General features: G+C 37.9%; 1 protein-coding gene across 4 annotated transcripts in view; it reads right to left on the minus strand.

Annotated features, from left to right (window-relative positions):
• Positions 1–4534: 4534 nt before the first annotated feature.
• The window catches only part of HPSE (heparanase), a 40544-nt gene continuing 23944 nt past the window's right edge, over positions 4535–21134 (minus strand). For 3 of the 4 annotated variants that reach the window (XM_036906372.2, XM_036906371.2, XM_036906370.2), the window contains 3 exons: positions 20218–20336; positions 18910–19056; positions 4535–7201 (listed from right to left, as the gene is read on the minus strand). In XM_036906372.2, the coding sequence (XP_036762267.2) occupies positions 7042–7201; positions 18910–19056; positions 20218–20336 (426 nt within the window). In that variant the 3' untranslated portion in view covers positions 4535–7041. The remainder of the gene's footprint in view (positions 7202–18909; positions 19057–20217; positions 20337–21134) is intronic. The other variant, XM_057502407.1, reaches the window with a different exon arrangement.

Below are 21134 nucleotides of genomic sequence, written 5' to 3' on the forward strand. Positions count from 1 at the left end.
AAGACTCCTTTCTTGGGTTGATTAGGTTGCTAGAGTTGCTCATAGAACTTAGAAAAACATTTTAAAGCACTAGATTACCAGTTTATTATGAAAGGATATAACCCAGGAAGAGCCAGATGGAAGAGTTGCATAGGACAAGCTATGTAGAAATGGGCACTGAGTTTTCATGCCCTCTCTGGGCTTGTGTCACTCTCCCCACACCTCCATGTGTTCACCAACCCTGAAGCTCTCTGAACCTTGTCATTTTTATAGAGGCCTCATAACATAAGCATGATTGATAAAATCTTTGGCCGTTGGTGGTTGAACTCATTCCCCAGTTCCTCTCCCTTCCCTGGAGGTTGGGAGTGGAACTGAAAATTCCGACCCTCTAGTAACTAGCTCCCCATCCTTCAGGAGTTTCCAAAAGTCTCCTCATTAACACAAATCAAGTGTGCTCAAAAGGGGCTCTTTGTGAATGACAAGATATTCCTAGGGTTTTAGGAGAGCTCAGGGGAGATTCGGAAAAAATTGGAACTTCCAAAGTGGTCAGGTCTTCTCCTGCAACTTGCTGCCAAAGTGCTAGTCCCAGACATGATCCTGCGATTGTCGCCATCAATGCCCTTGTCTGGAGTTAGGTCTCTTCCAGCTTCATTGGTGAGCTCAACTTTAGAGCAATCGTTAGACTTGTCATCAGAGCAGATTCTGTGTTTATTAGGAGAAAAGCCCTAGAGCTGGATGAAGGTGAAAGTTAAGTCTCTATTTTGGACGGATGAAAGTGAGAGTTGAGTTTCTTTTTTGGGGGGATGAAGGTGAAAGTTGAGTTTCTGAGTCTGCTATTTTGTTTGACCACACTCTTCGGCCCTGAAAGTTATAAGAGAGAGCAGCATCTTCCCATTACTCCTGCCATGGCATTTGGAATTGTAGACATAGTCCTTCAACCACATACATTTTTTTCTCTCTTTAAACACAATACAACTTTGTTTTTATCTCTTTTACAGAATTTAAGTCATTTTCCTTTGTATTTTACAAATTTTATGTGTTTTTCTCCTTTCGATTATAAACTCCTTAAAGTTAGAGACTGTAAATAATTTAACAAAATATATTGAGTTGTTTTATGAAAGCACTGTGCTTAACACAGGCTATATTAAGGGAAAAAAAGTTCTATCCTATAGGAGCACATCAACTAGAAGGGAAAATAGAAAGCATTTGATAGCAGGTGTTACATAGGCCCAGGGCACTGTGAGAACCCTCAGGAGGAGCATCTTATCAAGCTTGGGAAGGGGAGATCATGAAAGTCTTCCAGAAGAAGTGATGTGTAGTCTGAGATCTGAAGTCCAAATTAACCAAACCAATATGGGATAGGAGAAGGGAGGGGATGGAAGAAGGATATGCTAATCTAAGTGCACATACCAATTTCTGAGGTATAGGGAAATATATCTTCCCAGATTTCTCAGTACTCCTATAAAAAAACTCCAGCCTCATCTTACTATGCTGATGGACAGTGACTGTAATGGGGTATGTCGGGGGACTTGATAATACGTGGAGTCTAGTAATCATAATGTTGTTCAAGTAATTCTACATTAACAATACCAAAAAAGAAAATCTCTAACCTCCTGGAATACAGAGTAGAAAGATACACTCTGTGTAAAGCTATACTCTGGTATAAAGACAGAGAGTGTTTGCCTCCACTTCCCCTAGGAATATCTTACCTTTTACATACCATGAGAATCCTATCTGTAGTCATGTGTCTAGTGAATTGCTCTGATCCAAAAGGATAACAAAATTACTATTATCTCCTTGAGAGGGCACAAGGTTACAGCCCAAACTGGCTTCTATGTTAAGCTCTGTGTTGCTTTCCCAATAACAATTCCCAATTCTCTGACATCAATTGGGTGTCCTAAGATTCAGTGCAATTCTGACACTAACTGGACAGAGTTAGTGCAGATCCCATAAGTTAAGGGCTCAGTCTTACAAGACTTCCCCTACTTCAAATGCTGGCCACAAATGGGGTCTTCAGATTAACTGCACTCCAACTGACCAGTTATAAATTCAGAGGTTCCCAGGATCCTCCTTCAGGTTTGGTAATTCCCTAGAATGACCCACAGAACTAAAAAAAGCACCACACTTATTATTATAGTTTCTTATAAAAGATATAAATGAACAGCTAGGTGTAAAGGTACATAGGGCAAGATTCAGAAGGGTCCCTAGCACAGAAGCTTCTGTCCCCATGGAGTCAAGAGTGAACCACCCTCCTGTCATGTCATGTTTGGCAAGGCAGGATGTGCTCTGAATCTCCTTGTTAAGAGAGTTGTATCCAGGCTTCACTGCATTGGCATAATTGATTAAATCTCTGGCTATTGGTAATTGAACTCAAATCTCCAGCCTCTTCTCTCCTGAGATTGGGGGTGGAATTGAAAGTTTCACAGGTGGCCAGACCCTCCCCTTGTGACTATCTGAGGGTCCACCTTGAGTCATCTCATTGGCATAAACGCAGGTATGGTGAAAGGGCTCCTTACACCTTATAACAAAAGACACTCCTATCACCCAGGACATTCCAAGGGCTTCTGAGGCTCTGGGCCAGGAACCAAAGGGGCAAAGACCAAATATATATTTCTTATAATACCACAAGTTCCCAAGGTGCCAACAGACTGGAGGACTCTCTCTCTGGGTGTCAACATTTCAAAGAAGAATGAAACCTGGGAGCTTTGAGGCATTTCTAGGTCATATAAGCTAGAGACACATGGCAGCTATCTGGACCTGGAGAGATTTTATTTATTTTCCCAAAAGTGTGAGAACCCAGCATCCTATACATCCTGTCTCCAATAAGCAAAGATTTTTCTCTCTCTTTTCGTTAAGAGTGTGGAAGGCAGCTGCCTCTTTCTCTTGTATGTAAGCAAAGACAATCCATTCTCTCCCATTCCAGACTTGTGATGCAGACTTTGAAGTGTGTCTGCATATGACAACTGACCTAGCTTTTGTTGTGTCCCTCCAGGAGTAAGAATTGGGGTGTGGGAAACCACACAATCAGTATTTGCTTTTTAAGTGAATAATGATAATCTGCCTCTGATCTAAATATCACATATTCACATTCAGGATAAAATGAATAAAGATTAGTATTAAAAACTCAGTAGAGAGCAAGAAAAGATGCCCATTTATGTAACTGTGGTATGATAGTACTTGTTTTCACCCAGAAAGAATGTATTGCAAAACAAGACAGAAGGGTTGCAGTTGACTCATGAGGAACTCTACCATCCAGGGACATGCAGAGGAACAGAAACTCAAGGAAGACACAGAGACGGGACAGCCCAGAGATATGACTTCAAGACAGAAGAGATGGTGCCATGGAAGCCAGGAAATTATTTCAGGAAGGTTAAGTGGTCAAAACTGTCCGGTGCTTTCAGAGATGCAAGAACTGACATCTAAGCATAAGAAGGGATTGAACCCAACACACTAGTGGTTCTACATCCTGTTTCTAGGCTCTCTAATGAAAAACCTGATTATTACCTTATTTGGTGTAGTGGACCTGAATTGATAATTCTGTTAACTCTGGCCAGGGGAGTAAATTTGTGACTTTGGGATGAAGTCTTTTTGTACAAGTTGTATTTGTATAGGTTTTGCTATCAATGTTTGTTAAGATGTTTACATGCCTAGGGAACTCCATCTACTAAATTTGTGTGTGGTTTATTAGATGTATAAGAGTCTTCTTAAAATGTGTTTAGGAAGAATAGTTTAAGTATTCAAGTGTGCCTTATTAAAGTTGGAGTGCAGCAGAATCAGGTAAACTAATCTTGTTATTGTCCTTTGAAAGGTCTATGGGAATGTAAGACGTATATAACTTTCATTTAACAGAGTAACTTAAAAACCAATTTAAAAAGTGGTGGACTACCATCAAATGTGTGAAAATAAGGAACAAATTTGATTTAAATCAAAGGTGTCATAAAAGCCTATAGCACTTAGTGAAAATAATAGGGAAGATTTTTAAAAAACAAATATTTCTGTATCTAATTTGCTCCAGGTCTTTCCTTTCTCTAAGTCTGTAAAATTGAGAATGGTATAAAATTGGAAAAGGACGAGATTATCTTACCCTTGAAAAAAAACCAAAGCTTCTGATCCTGGGATGGAGCAATTATGAGAATCTTCACATTGTTTTTCTAAGCTATACAATACATGAGCCAGTCTATACATCCCTGGACACATTTTCTAAAAGATAATTGAAAACACCTGCAGTTGAAACTAGTTATTCATTTCACTACTGTTTTAGTTTTAAATACTGCTTTGATTTTGTACTGCATTACCAGTTAAAACAGATGGGTATTTTTTAGTTTTGTGGTAATCAAAATTCTAGTTAGAAGGATAATTGATATCAACCACGAAGTGATTCAACAGGTTGATGAGACACACCAGGATTTTTAAAAAAGAAGAAAATGGTGTAACCATGGAGCTGACAAGTCCTGAACATATAAGTTTCACAGCAGGTTGCAGAAATTCCCGTGATCATGGAGATGATGTGAATCACAAGGCCAAACTAAAGGACAAAAATAATTTCGAACCAATATTGTAAGTTGCAGGAAATAAATGTATTTGATCAAATACCAGTGAAAGGGTGTGGGCTCAAAAAGTAATTGACATGCTAGGCATGAGCTTCCTCTAAGGAAGCTGAAGAAAACCTTAATACATTTAACACTCATTAACGTGTGACTGAGCGTTCCTTTCTTTCACATAGCCATGCCCCCAGTTCTTCACATAGCCGCCCACCGTTAGACGAGCTCACTAGTGATCATTTAAGATTTTTTAAAGATAAAAGGCAATACCTTCCATCATCATTAAGTTTTTCTGTATATTCAAAATCAAAATACCTTAGCTAGTTTTAAATTTGAAATCCTCTTTTCTGTCATTAAGGAAACATCTGGGTGGCAACTGTGTGATAGACAATATGCTAAGCAGAGGGAATACAAAGATGATTAGGATATTTACCTCTTTCTTATGAGCTTGATGTCAAGTTAGAAAGATGTTTGGATAAAATCACAATGCATCGTAATTGCCACAGTAAAATATCCAAACTTCTTTAGAAACAAAGACATATGATGAAAGCTACTTGCATGATGGGGGGTGTTGAAACTGATGTCTGAGCTGGGTCTTGGTAAATGTGAAAGTGTGCCACATAGAGAGGAGAGGTAGAAGCACAGTCCAGGTGGAGGGCAGGAGGAGCAGCACCACAGGCACAGAAACAGAAGGTAAGGAGGTGTGTTCAGACTTCTCAGCCAGCGAGTGGGTGGCGACAGAATTCATGGGAAGAGTAGCAAATATTGGGGTGAAGAAACAGGCGGGTGCTAGGTTCTGGAGGACCTTACGTACCTATAAGAAATGGGGAGCCATTTAAGAATTTTCAGTAAAGTCAGGGAGAACAATGAGATTATTATAAGTGAGAAATTAGGCCTTGAATTTAAGGGGCAGAGGGGACAGAGAAAAGAACAATAGGACAGGACTTTGATCATTTCTACATGATGAGGAAGGAAACCATTCTGCACGTGATGATCTCTTTCCCTCAAGGTCAGTGCTCTGGCGCGGGGGAGGCTGAAAGGACAAGTACAGGTAGGACGTGTAAACAAAGTGGTGGAGGAAAACAGGCTCCAAATGTAAGCATCTGTATGCTTAAGCTTTATTAGAAGAATAATCATGTAATACTGAGGGTATAAAAATTACTTTATTTCAAATACCAAAATATAAAAACCACTTGTGTATAAAATTTAAGGGTACTGAGGAATCAGAACTTTAAGTTCCAGCTTTAGCTCCTTATAAGTGTACTTAAATTTGAGACAAATTCATAGACATAAAGAGGATTATGGTTCTAAAAAATTAAGATTCAGGAGAAAATAAAACATTCTGTCTCTGGTAAAAGCACAGAACCATAGTGCCATAGGCTTCCCAACACCATCTCCATTCCAAAAGGTTAGTAGGAGATGATCACAGGAGTCTCACTGACGGCAGTGACGGGGAAACGGCCAGGTAACCCATTCCCAATCAGTGAGATGGGAGGAGGAATGAGGAGAGATTTGCCAAGAGAACCTCTGAGAAAGGGCTCTTCAAGTCTGTGAAGGAGACAGAAAAAGTTGCTCATCTTTCTCCAGCTTCTGCTGGGACTGAATGGGTCCAAGGAATAACCATCGCCATCGAGCCACCCTGAGAACGGAGCTGGAAATGGAGCCAATGCTAAAGGTGAAAGAGCAGAGAGATGGAAAGAAGCTGGTTCCTTGGTGACATGCTGAGGTGTGGAGCCCACTCTGCTTGAACTTCTTGTTATGCGGGATTATAAATGTCTCCTGGTTTAAACCGTATGAATCAGGGTTTTCTGCTCTTTGCAGCCAAAAGTTTCCCAACTAAAGAGGTAAAGGTAGATTAAATGTAAACTTGAATATATGGTTATAATGTATTGAATTAAATTTTCTCCTCTTGGTAAATCACTTAATTTTTTTTACTTCATTTGAAGTTTACATAATCCCTTCCCTCGGAATTGTCATTAATTTTTTATGCTATCACATCTAACCATCTGTCCTCTCACACAGCACTGCTGACGAAGACAGAACAGAGAGAAGAGGAGCAACATCTGGATCTAGCTGTCTGTAAGGTGCAGAGTCTCTCTCTTTTATAGTCAATTACAGCTTTTTCTAGGGGGAGCCCATAGGGACAGCATATAGAGTAAAGAATCTGACAATCTTCTAATAGCTGTTTTTAAAAATAAAAACAACTAAGCACTTTCTGTGTATCCTTTCCTTTCTTGCCTCCGGGCTGTAATGTGGGCATTCATATACCTTTCAAATAACTTAAATAAAAATCGCACATGCACAAGACTGAGCATAGTGTTGGACACGAGGTATTATTAGCAGTGGTCTACTTAGAACAATGTGGTGCTAAATCTAGCACTCAGCACGTTCCAGTGTCTCTAAAGTTCCCAGTAGTTGACCTGTGATGTATCTGCTTGCCTTCCTATAGCTTGAGCTTTGTTTTCTTCTTATTGATACGCTTGGAAAATTCAATCTCAAGGCTAGTGTATGCCTTTCACTCTCAGATGCAAGCAGCAACTTTGGCATTTCTTATCACGAAAAACCCATATGAGAAAGCTGGCAAGCCCAGTGAACTTCCTGGGCGAAGAGGTTTTTCTGTCAGAGCTGGCAGGGTTTGATCATCCACCATCTTCAGAGTTTGACCATTGAGTTGGACAGATCTGGAAAAGAGTGACGTCCAAATTAGCCACACTGTGCATACTCCACCTACTCTGTAAAAGTTGTGATATCTTTTTAAGACCAAAAAAAATGTTCTGGGGCAGTTTATATTATATAACCTGCATTTCAACACTGTATCAGCTAGGTTTGATCTTTAAGCTACATGGCAAGTGTTGAGTAATTGTGACAGACACCATCTGGCCTGCAAAGCCTGAAATATTTACTATCTGGTTCTTTACAGAAAATGGAACACACATAGTCTATATTAGGCAATATGATGGAGGTATACAAAGGATAAACATGACATAACTTCTGGATTTGTGGTGATTTTATTTAATAGTAAATAATTGAAAACATATATAAAGCAAAGAGATATGTAGAATGGAATGTAAATTTCATGAATTTAATATAAAAAATGACAACCAATGAAAGTCCCCACTTGTAGTTATGCCCATAAACCCTGCAGCCCCTCAGGAGTTTGCATCCCTTTTGTTTACATTGTTAAGATATTTTGATAGAATGTATATTGCTGTGATGGCACAAAAAATTTTGTTTGGCTAAACCACAGATTCCAAAATATTAAATTTTTGCATTTCACTGTTGGAATGAAAATTTAAAACTGAGTCAAAAAATGGAAGAAAAACTTAATGACAAGTGTTCTTATGCATATTATTATTTAAATCAAATCAATACATGCTCACAGCAACAAATCCAGTACACACAGAACTTACAAAAGAAAGCTTTAGTCTGCTTCTAGCTCTACTGATAGTTACTTCCATAATTCTAAATGATGCTTATGTCTTTTTCTCAAATGATTTTCATATTATGAAAACTTAGTAATATGAAAAAAACTTTTTGTTGAAAATTCATAAGATTCAATGCCAGTTATATCTATGTCATATATGTAATATATAGGACACTTATAATAGTGCCTTGCATATAGTAAGCACTGTAAAAAGTATTATCTATCCTTATTATTCTGATCAGTAAATTGAACAAAAGTAACCTGTTAATTCATCATAACGACTTTTAATATTCTGATGTGTATTCTTTCATCACTTTTCTATATATGCATATACACACATTTTTATTTAAACAAAATAAGCATATAGTACATAGTTTCTTGAAACTTGATTCTTTTTCCCTTAACACATCTTAACATTAATTCGCTCACACTATTAAACATTCATCCACGACACCATTTTCATGGCTGCACAGGATTCTGTTGTGTGAGTACATTAGTTTATGTACTTAAATGTCTACTGTTAGACATTTCATTGTTTCCAATGTAGGGTTATTACAAAGTTTTCGTTTTTTAAAGCTCTCTGACACTCTATCCTCACTGGGTATCAATGAGCAGAAAAACTGGTTTCCACTGAATCTTGGTCAGATGCCCAGCTCTAGGCTCCATACCTAAAGATTTAGTAGGATGACCATGATCATGCTGGAGGCCCACAAGAATACAGTGCAGTGCACTCAGTCCAGGTGCACCCGAGTTTTGTTTTTTAGCACTAAGATCACTATAAAGTCTTAGATGGGGTGGAGGAGGAAATGCCATGACTATCACCAGGAAACCACAAACAAAAATAGGTCTTGAAAACATTTCTAAATGACATTAGTAAGAGCTGTTCTGCATGAAATTGAGCACCAGTAACAAGAGTACACAAGAAAGTTCAGAGATGCTTTAGGAGGGGGCACAGAGTTTAAAGTCAATCTCATTGTAAATTAATGCTGCTGTAGGTTAAGATAATGAAACATGGGTGAGATAACATGTAATATGATCTGGCTATATTGTGTAATGAGATATAAATATAGCTAAAATGATGCTATCAGTATATAGTTTGTAAGCTTAAAGCATGCTGATTATTTCCCTATCAGGCTGGGCAATGATGGTAGAGTTTTATCTGAGGGTAATATCCTGCTTCGTATTTTGAAGTTGGTAACATGATAACAAGAAATAGAAGACATGCTTGTCATGTTTCAGATGAAACAGCTGAAAGGAATGAGGAAGCAACAGATTTGGCAGAATTGGAAATGCTGGGCAAAAGTTATCTCAGATAAATGTAAAATACTGCCTTCATATTAAAATAGATATTCACTCAAATATTTACTAAATACTATGCAAGGTGCTACACTAGCTGTACAAATAAAAAATAATTTTAAAAAGATTATCACTGTTTAGCACCCTGAGGTCATTAGCATGAGCAGATGTGCAGACTGTGCACTCATCAAACTTATCTGGGATATGCATGCAACATTTTAAAGAGAGAAAACTATAAGTAATATATACTTGTCAGAGAGAACTTAGGGCAGTAAACATCCATAACTTCACCAATTTTCCAATTATAAAGCATGAAATGTGTGATCACAGTGCAACAGTGTCTGATAAATACAGCAAAGAGAAGAATCATTGAAGAAATTGGGCATATTTAGCCTGGAGAGAATGTAATCCAACTGTCCTTCAAATATTTAAGAGTTATTCTGGGGAAAACAAGGTATTTGGCATTGCACATGAACAAAATGTAGCAGACTCAAATGCCCATAAGGGCCAAGGAAGTTACACATGTACCTGCAGTAGGACCAGCATAAGACAAGAGTGTCATGGAGGGACTGAGCAGAACTAAAAAGCTGAATGACCTGTCTAAAATAACCTCAATTCAATTCCATCTAATTTGGTAAACAAGCCCAGAGTTGCCAGAGATTCCAATTTTAAAGAAAATCTGCAAGTCCAGATGGTTTAGTAGTTTCAGTTCTTAAATGTTGACAACTAATTAAAAATAAAAACAGAGTTCATGCTAAACTCCCCTATGAGAGAGACACAGAGACATAGAGACACAGAGAGAGGAGGGATGTGGAGAAAAGGGAACCCATTTGCAATGTTGGTTGGATTGCAAATAGGAGCAGCCATAAAGCTACTATGGAAAGCAGTATAGAGGGTCCTCAAAAAGACTAAAAACTGAACTACTATATGTCCCAGCAATTCCACTTCTGGGTATCCACCCAAAGAAAACAAAATCACTAATCTGAAAAGATATTTGCACTTCTATGTTTATTGCTACCTTATATATAATAGACAAGATATGAAAGCAACCTAAGTGTCTGTCGATAGATAAATGGATAAAGAATATGTGGTACATACACACAATGAAATATTACTCAGCCATAAAAAATAAAGAAATCTTGCCATTTGGGAGAATATGGATGGACCTTGAGGGTATTATACTAACTGAAACAAGTCAGAGAAAGACAAATTTCATATGATTTCACTTATATTTGGAATCTAAAAAACAAAACAAAACTGAAATAGACTTATAAACAGAAAACAGAGAGAACAGACTGGTGGTTGCCACAGGAAGTGGTGGGGAATGGGTGACACAGGTGAAGAGTGAAAAAAAATTAGAATGCTTGATATCCTGATCTGGGCAATGGTTACATGAGTGTATATGTATGTTAAAATTAATCAAGTTGCACACTAATAGTTGTGCATTTTATTATATGTACCACAATATAAAAAGTTAAAAAAATAGCTCAGTGAAATAAGCCAGGTGGAGAAAGACAAGTATCAAATGATTTCACTCATCTGTGGAGTATAAGAACAAAGAAAAAACTGAAGGAAAGAGGAGAGGATTAAAGATGGTGGCGTGAGAGGTGAGACAGAAGCTTCCTCCTAGAACCACATATAATCCAAATATATAATTAATACAATTAATCCCGAAAGAGCAACAGGAAAGAGGACTATGCCAGACTGTACACACCTGGAGAAAAGAGCAGACCTCATGGAACAGGATAACGTACCAAAGCCATGGCCTGGCAGGACCCAAGCCCTTCCCCCACCCCAGCTCACTGGTGGGAGGAAGAGAAAATGGAGCATGGAGGGAGTGGAGGCCTGGGACTGCTGAATACCTAACCCTGGAAATCTGCTCTGGGAGCACAAACCTACATTTCATGGTGCTTTCATGATACTCTTGTGATTAGGGGATTGGAAAGCTAAGACAGGCAGAATTCCTAGAGAGACTGAGATTCCAGCTGCTTGTGGAAAGCAGGGATCCATGTCCACCTGCTCTGGGACAAAAGAAAGGTGGGCAGTCTGAGAGACTTCCTAACAAGGAAGCCCTTAGCAAGAGGGCTGCTAAGGGGCAAAGACTACACAGAGCTTACTGCTCAGGAGAAAGGACAGGTAAACAAAATTGTCTGGGTGCACTCTGCCCAGCAGGTTGGGAACATTGTTGATCTTCAGGTGCTCCAGCTCCCTGGCTGGCTACACAGCTCCAAGGACCCCCTCCATGATAGGCAGCCTACTGTGCCTTTCTCCTGGCCGGCCCCACCTGGTTTGCAAACCGGCAAACCCTACCCTGGTGTTAGGCCAGCCAGAGGGAAGATATGTCTACAGCAACTACAAATGCAAAGCAAAGGGGCTTATACCTGTGTTCTCAGCCCACTGGTTCAGGCAGTGGAGACAGGCATAGCAGCCGGAAAACAAAAAACAGCTTTTTCCTCCCCCCGAGCACCAATACCTCTCCTCTGCAACCCCCGACATTGCTTCAGGGGCTGAGCAGCTCCAGAGAGTAGAGCTTCTGGACACTAGAGGGCACCATATACAAATATGAAACGCCAAAGGAACCTGGTTCAGAGTAAAACTATTAATACAACTCCTGAGAAAGATTTAAATGATATCGACCTCATGAATCTTCCTGAAAGGGAGTTCAAAATAAAAATCATTAACATGCTCATGGAGGTATGGAAAGATATTCAAGAACTCAGGAATGAATTCCAGTTGGAGATTCAATCATTGAAGAGCACAATGGAGGGTATTAAAAGCAGATATGGTGGAGGAGACGAGAAATGAAATAGAAACTAGAGAATAGGAATACAAAGAAGCTGAGGGACAGAGAGAAAAAAGGATCTCTAAGAATGAAACAATATTGAGAGAAATGTGTGACCAATCCAAACGGAACAATATTCACATTATGGGGGTACCAGAAGAAGAAGAGAGAGAAAAAGGGATATAAAGTGTCTTTGAGGAGGTAATTGCTGAAAAATTCCCCAATATTGGAAGGAGATAGTCTCTCAGGCCATGGAGGTGCACAGATCTCCCAACACAAGGGACACAAAGAAGAAAACACCAAGACACATAGTAATTGAAATGGCAAAGATCAAGGGTAAGGACAGACTACTAAAAGCAGCCAGAGAGAGAAATAAGATCACATACAAAGGAAAGCCCATCAGGCTATCATCAGACTTCTCAGCAGAAATCTTATAGGCCAGAAGGGAGTGGAATGATGTATTTAATGAATGATGTATGCAATGAAGCAGAAGGGCCTGGAACCAAGATTACTTTATCCAGCAAGATTATCAATTAAATTTGAAGGAGGGATTAAACAATTTCCAGATAAGCAAAAGCTGAGAGAATTTACCTCCCACAAACCATCTCTACAGTCTATTTTGGAGGGACTGCTATAGATGGGAGTGTTCCTAAGGTTTAATAGCTGTCACCAGAGGTAATAAAACCACAGTAAAGAAAGTAGAACAGCTAATTACTAAGCAAATGAAAAATTAAATTAACTATCCCCAAAGTCAATCAAGGGATAGACAAAGAGTACAGAATATGATACCTAATATATAAAGAGGAGGAGAAAGAAAAAGGAGGAGAAACAGAAAAGAACCTTTAGATTGTGTTTGTAATAGCATACTAAGTGAGTATCTAAAGCCTGCAATGGCAATAAGTACATACCTATTGATAATCACCCTAAATATAATTGGACTGAATGCACCAATCAAAAGACATAGAGTCAATGAATGGATAAAAAAACAAGACCCATCTATATGCTGCCTACAAGAGACTCACTTTAAACCCAAAGACATACACAGACTAAAAGTGAAGGGATGGAAAAAGATACTTCATGCAACCAATAAGGAGAAAAAAGTAGGAGTTGCAGTACTTATATCAGACAAAATAGATTTCAAAACAAAGAAAGTCACAAGACACAAAGAAGGACATTACATAATGATAAAAGGGTAATCCAACAAGAAGATATAACCCTTATAAGTATCTATGCTCCCAACACAGGAGCACCTACATATGTGAAACAAATACTAACAGAATTAAAAGGGGAAATAAAATGCAATGCATTAATTCTTGGAGACCTCAACACTCCACTCACTCTGAAGAACAGATCAACCAGACAGAAAATAAGTAAGGACACAGAGGCACTGAACAACACATTAGAACAGATGGACCTAACAGACATCTACAGAACTCTACACCCAAAAGCAGCAGAATACACACTCTTCTCAAGTGCACATGGAACATTTTTAAGAATAGATCATATATTAGGCCACAAAAAGAGCCTAGGTAAATTCAAAAAGATTGAAATTGTACCAACCAGTTTCTCAGACCACAAAGGTATGAAACTAGAAATAAATTATGCAAAGAAAAGGAAAAATCTCACAAACACATGGAGGCTTCACAACATGCTCCTAAATAACCCATGGATCAATGACCAAATAAAAACAGAGATCAAGCAATATATGGAGACAAATGACAACAACAATTCAACACCACAAAATCTGTGGGACGTAGTAAAGGCTGTGCTGAGAGGAAAGTATATTGCAATAAATGGCTACCTCAGGAAAGATGAACAATCTCAAATGAGCAGTGTAAACTCCCAATTAACAAAACTAGAAAGAGAAGAATAAAGGAGGCCCAAAGTCAGTAGAAGGAGGGACATAATAAAGATTAGAGCAGAAATAAATAAATTCGAGAAGAATAAAACAATAGAAAGAATCAATGAAAGCAAGAGCTGGTTCTTCCAGAAAATAAACAAAATAGATAAACCCCTAGCCAGACTTATCAAGAAAATAAGAGAGTCTATTCACATAAACAGAATCAGAAATGAGAAAGGAAAAATCACTATGGACACCACAGAAATACAAAGAATTATTAGAGAATACTATGAAAAATTATATGCTAATGAACTGGATAAACTAGAAGAAATGGACAACTTTCTAGAAAAATACAACCTTCCAAGGCTGACCCAGGAAGAAACAGAAAATCTGAAGAGACCAATTACCAGCAACAAAATTGAACTGGTAATCAAAAACCTACCTAAGAACAAAACCCCTGAACCAGATGGCTTTACTACTGAATTTTATCAAACATTTAGTGAAGACCTAATACCCTCTTCCTTAAAGTTTTCTAAAGAGTAGAATAAGAGGGAATATATCCAAACTAATTCTATGAGGCCAGCATCACTCTAATACCAAAACCAGGCAAAGACACCACAAAAAAAGAAAATTACAGACCAATATCCCTGATGACATAGATGCAAAAATACTGAACAAAATATTAGCAAACCAAATTCAAAAATACATCAAAAAGATCATCCATCATGTTCAAGTAAGATTTATTCCAAGGATGCAAGGATGGTACAACATTAGAAAATCCATGAACATCATCCACCACATCAACAAAAAGAAGGACAAAAACCACACGATCATCTCCATAGATGCTGAGAAAGCATTTGTCAACATCCATTCATGATAAAAACTCTCAACAAAATGGGTATAGAGGGCAAGTACCTCAACATAATAAAGGCCATATATGACAAACCTACAGCCAACATCATACTTAACAGCGAGAAGCTGAAAGCTTTTCCTTTAAGATCGGGAACAAGACAAGGATTCCACTCTCCCCACTTCTATTCAACATAGTACTGGAGGTCCTAGCCATGGCAATCAGACAACACAAAGAAATAAAAAGCATCCAGATTAGCAAGGAAGAAGTTAAACTGTCCCTGTTTGCAGATGACATGATATTGTACATAAAAAACCCTAAAGAATCCACTCCAAAACTACTAGGTCTAATATATGAATTCAGCAAAGTTGCAGGATACAAAATTAATACACAGAAATCTGTTGCATTCCTATACACTAAAGATGAAGTAGCAGAGAGAGAAATCAGGAAAACAATTCCATTCACAGTTGCATCAATAAGAATAAAATACCTAGGAATAAACCTAACCAAGGAAGTGAAAGACCTATACTCTGAAAACTACAAGACACTCATGAGAGAAATTAAAGAGGATACCAATAAATGGAAACACATCCCGTGCTCATGAATAGAAAGAATTAATATTATCAAAATGGCCATACTGCCTAAAGCAATCTACAGATTCTATGCAATTTCTATCAAAATACCAGCAGCATTCTTCAATGAACTAGAGAAAATCATTCTAAAATTCATATGGAACCACAAAAGACCACAAATAGCCAAAGCAATCCTGAGAAGGAAGAATAAAGCAGGGGGGAATTATGCTACCCAACTTCAAGCTCTACTACAAAGCCACAGTAATCAAGACAATTTGGTACTGGCACAAGAACAGGCCCATAGACCAATGGAGCAGAGTAGAGAGCCCTGATACAAACCCAACCATATATGGTCAATTAATATATGATAAAGGAGCCATGGACATACAATGGGGAAATGACAGCCTCTTCAACAGCTGGTGTTGGCAAAACTGGACAGCTACATGCAAGAGAATGAAACTGGATTATTGTTTAGCCCCATACACAAAAGTAAACTCCAAATGGATCAAAGACCTGAATGTAAGTCATGAAACCATAAAACTCTAAGAAGACAACATAGGCAAAAATCTCCTGAATATAAATAAGCATGAGCAACTTCTTCCTGAATGCATCTCCTTGAGCAAGGGAAACAAAAGCAAAAATGAACTCATGAGACTACATCAAACTAAAAAGTTTCTGTACAGCAAAGGACACCATCAACAGAACAAAAAGGCCTCTTACAGTATGGGAGAATATATTTGTAAATGACATATCTGATGAGGGGTTAACATCCAAAATATATAAAGAACTTACACACCTCAACACCCAAAAAGGAAATAACCTGATTAAAAAATGGGCAGAGGATATGAAGAGACAGTTCTCCAAAGAAGAGGGCCAACAGGCACATGAAAAGATGCTCCTCATCACTAATCATCAGGGAAATGCAAATTAAAACCACAATGAGATATCACCTCACACCAGTAAGGATGGCCAGCATCGAAAACACTAAGAACAACAAATACTGGCGAGGATGCGGAGAAAGGGGAACCCTTCTACACTGCTGGTGGGAATGTAAGTTAGTTCAACCATTGTGGAAAGCAATATGGAGGTTCCTCAAAAAACTAAAAATAGAAATACCATTTGACCCGGGATTCCCACTCCTTGGAATTTACCCAGAGAATACAACTTCTCAGATTCAAAAGATATATGCTCCCCTATGTTTATTGCAGCACTTTTTACAATAGCCAAGATATGGAAGCAACCTAAGTGTCCATCAGTAGATGAATGGATTAAGAAGATATGGTACATATACACAATGGAATACTATTCAGCCATTCAGACATAAGAAAGAAACAAATCCTACCATTTGCAATAACATGGACGGAGCTGGAGGACATTATGCTCAGTGAAATAAGCCAGGTGGAGAAAGGCAAGTGCCTAATGATTTCCCTCATTTGTGGAGTAAAACAATGAAGCAAAAGTAAAGGAATAAAATAGCAGCAGACTCACAGACTCCAAGAAGGAGCTAGTGGTTACCAAAGGGGAGGGGTGTGGGAGGGCAGGTGGGGAGGGAGGGAGAAGGGGATTGAGGGGTATTATGTTTAGTACACATGGTGTGGGGGATCATGGGGAGAACAGTGTAGAACAGAGAAGGGACATAGTGGATCTGTGGCATCTTGCTGCACTGATGGACAGTGACTGCATTGGGGTATGGGTGGGGACTTGATAATATGGGTAAATGTAGTAACCGCATGGTTTTTTTCATGTGAAACCTTCATAAAAGTGTATATCAATAATACTTTAATAAAAAGTTTAAAAGAAAAAGAAAAAACTGAAGGAACAAAACAGCAGCAAACTCACAGAACCCAAGAATGGACTAACAGTTACCAAAGGGAAAGGGACTGGGGAAGATGGGTGGGAAGGGAGGGATAAGAGGAAAAGGGGGCATTACAATTAGCACACATAATGTAGGGTGGGGCACGGGGAAGGCAGTATAGCACAAAGAAGACAAGTAGTGATTCTATAGCATCTTACTATGCTGGTGGACAGTGTTTGTAATGGGGTATGTGGTGGGGACTTGATAATGGGGGGAGTCTAGTAACCACAGTGTTGCTCATGTAATTGTATATTAATGATACAAAAAAAAAGTTTAAAAAATTTTAAAAACATGAAAAAGAACAGTGAATTTATAATTTCCTGCCAATTTCTACATTATAACAAACCTTCTTCACACCAAAATAAATAAAATAAAAACACAGAGTTCATACCAACTTCCTCTACCAGAAAGAGAAGAAAATTTATATAAGCCCTCTTGTCCACAGACATGAGGTGTAGTTGCCAACCTCTGCTTTAGAGAATAGAACTAAGAGCATCATAGAATGCTCACTTTATCCTCATCAGAGAGAAGAGTTGCCAGGAGAGTGTGTGATATCCAACAGAGAAGTCAAACAGAGCCCACGGGCCACAGATACCCAACTGAGGTTAGAATAAAATGATCTTGTAAGGCACTTCCAACTCACAACTATTATTCAATTACTTCAGAAAAGCTTTCCCCTTATTAGCATCAGACACAAATATGCTAAAAATACCCACTTCACCAAGGATCAGAACCCAAATGGAGAAAAGTATCTGTTACCCAAATATGCATTATTTACAACAGGCAAAAAAGATTAAACAGTAGAAAAATGGTAGGTAAAACCATGGTATTTTATAAAACATGAAGCCCATCAACAAAGGCTATGTATGAAAAGACACTTGGGAAAACCTGTGTGGGTTTCCCCATCTTTTTTCCACAGAAGTTGCACGATTATAGTTATAGTAAAATAAAGCATGGGGAAAAAATAAAGGAATGGTACCCAGTGTTAATAACACTTCTGTATGGGGGACAGGATTTGGGGGAAAGCATGCTTACTGCACTTTTTTTCAGGTTCTGATGTTTATTGTTAGGAAAACATCACTCATATAACATTTTGCAGATATGGGAAGAGATGGTGAGAATTTTGTAAACTCTTCATTTTGTATGCTCCAATGTAAATAATAATTGAGAAAAGAGCCCCTTCCAATATCCACTGGACAGAAATCTTACAATGTTTGTGTTCCTGACTCTTCCAGGCTCCTGGTCATTCTTGGGTTTTCTGCTGAGTATCTTCTTTGATAGGACAGTCAATGGCTGCCTTTTAAAACCAAAATGTAGTAGGAACCAGCTTCAAATAATCCACCTAAAAGGTACATTTTTGACTATTCTGTTTTCTTACTCTAACCAATAAAAAACAATGTTATAAGAGAATCACACTCATCTTATATGGTATAATATTCTATGTCAACCTCCATGCTCTTAGTAGCGATTTTATCGAGGTATGCTTGTTTTGTTTAAGTCTTTTTAGAGCAAGTAATCTAAAAGCCTCGAGTGGATCCTGACACACTATTCCCTAAGATAAACTGCTTGTTTGTGTTCTTATCCTTCTGCCTTGGACTCTCAAAGTCCTACCTGTATTGATAAGTATTCCTGTATAAACTTCCTGGATATTAAGAATTGTTAGAACTTGAAATAGTTGTTTTTTTTCTTTTGCTCCCTTTGAACACTTTCTATTCTGATAAACACCAACAAATCGGTGAAAATTTGAAATGAACATGGAAAATAACTCACTTGGAAAGTAATCCATCAGGTCCTGAAGGTTTTATGAGGTATTTGTCCACTCGTTTGTCAAATAAGTAATATGGCAACTGTAAGCGCTTGGTGACATTATAGAGGTTTAGGGCATACAGGGTTAAATCTCCTTCTTTATATCTTGGGCTAAAAAAATAAGATCAACTCAATAAAAATATTTATCTAATTTAAACAATTGAAAACTTGACTACAAACATAATTGTGGATACTAATATCAGTATCTACAGTGATATGGGGCCTCTTATTATTCTTTTCACAATATATTAGACCACTAGTGTGGTCCTATGTGAAAGCATGATTAAAAACATTCCTCTTTCCACTTCCCATTACCAACTCTTGCCAGGCTGAGTTCTAGGAAGCTGGTCAGCCTGTGCATTTTAACATAGGAAGGTCAAATGGTAAAAGGTGAATTTTGAGGGTTCATGTTAATTCAAATTATAAACCAGATAAACAGGAATTTTTCTAACCTTACAAAAGAACTGAAACAAGAAAATTAAATCTGTTGACACTTTTCAGAATTTCCATCCAAACCATTTCCCTGTTTTTTCCTAGTTGGACCTTACTATCCCTGAAGTTCCCACTCACTAGAAATTGGAAATGATAGATGGTGTTTTTGGCAAGAGTTAGTATTTTAGTATCATGTTATCAGGAAGGACAGACTGAGCAGAGAGAAATCTCCAAGACTTAGGAGCATATTTTGCTACCAGAGGCCAGAGAACTGGGCTACAAAAATCTATGTGGCCTCTCAACTCCAGAAATTGGGTTGAAACTTCTGAAAACAAGATTGTTGTTACTATTGTTCTCCTCCTTCTTTTAAGTTATTTTTCTAATTCTTCTCTTAAAATGAATTTTAACTAATTCCTCTTAATTCTTCTTCTCCTTTATTGAATTTGTCAGATATGATTATATTCATATAATCATTCATGTGAATCCATTCATATTTATATTCACTCATAATTTCAATGACTTAACTGTTCAAATAAAAATAGTTACGTGTTCTTAAATTTGTCCTTTTCTTTATTTATTTAAAGTCAGAGTGTATTTCTAGTATGGATTATGACAAAATCAGTGTACAAATTTATGCTAGATTGCAAATGCCCATTATTTATTATTTATTTATTTTTAGTTAAACTCTGGCACCATGTCACTGTGAAAACAGAAATAAAAGTAAAGACCAATGACAAGCCTTAAACCCACTGTATAGAGGACCACAGGGTGTCAGAGCAGGAAGCCACGTGCTTACTGATTAAAGCTTGTTGCCTGGAAAAGAATGTGTTGCATACGTACTGGTTGATGTTTGTGCAGTGGAGGTATACTCGAAGTTTGCTTCTTTCTGGACTTTTCACACTTGCCATTAATACTTTAGTGCCTACCAGCTTCTTGAACAGAAGAGATAGCCAATAGTCCTAGTTGTGGTGGTTGGGAAGGGGAAGGGCAAAAATAGATCTTTATTTAGTTATTTATTTAACAAAAACAGTGTCAAGCAAATAGTTATCCTATAAAGACTGGGACTATTATCCTAGAGGTATTTAAACAGAATACCTCATTTGGTCCATGTTACCACCATGAATCTGAGGGCAATATTGCTGAGAGAGAATTTAAATATTCTTTTTTGTCTATCATGCAAGAATTCAAAGCAAAGCTCAAAGCCAAACTTTTAGGTACACACATGTGTACACACACACACACACACACATGGTTGCACACAAAGGCAAATTTTAAACATAGAGCTTGTATATGTTTAAGACACTAAAACAGTTTCCTTTAAAACCTTATAACCATTGCCTGCCCCCCCCAATAAAATAATGTATTACGTAACAATCATCATTGGCTATCAAGGTATAAAAAGAATGACAAGCAGACATTATGTGCCTCTTGATGGAAACACACATCTGCTATAAAGAATTCTTGAAAAACAAAACAAAAACAAGAATCTGATAAGCTCTAGCCTCAAGGTCTACCTACCAGTGTACAGGAAAGATGGAACACGGGGTTAACATGCTAACTGATACCACAGGAATAAATTTAGCAAAATCCATGTTGTGGGAAACACTATAAAACAAACTACCTGGTTTCTTTTTCTTCTTCTTTTTTTATTGAAGTGTAACTGCATACAATAAATAACCTATTAATTTTGGGTGTATATCATGATGACCCACTATGTTCATACATTATGAATCATGGTCATGGCAAATCTAATCACC

This window comes from Manis pentadactyla, chromosome 5 (assembly GCF_030020395.1).
Source record: "Manis pentadactyla isolate mManPen7 chromosome 5, mManPen7.hap1, whole genome shotgun sequence".
NCBI classification, from domain to species: Eukaryota; Metazoa; Chordata; class Mammalia; order Pholidota; family Manidae; genus Manis; species Manis pentadactyla.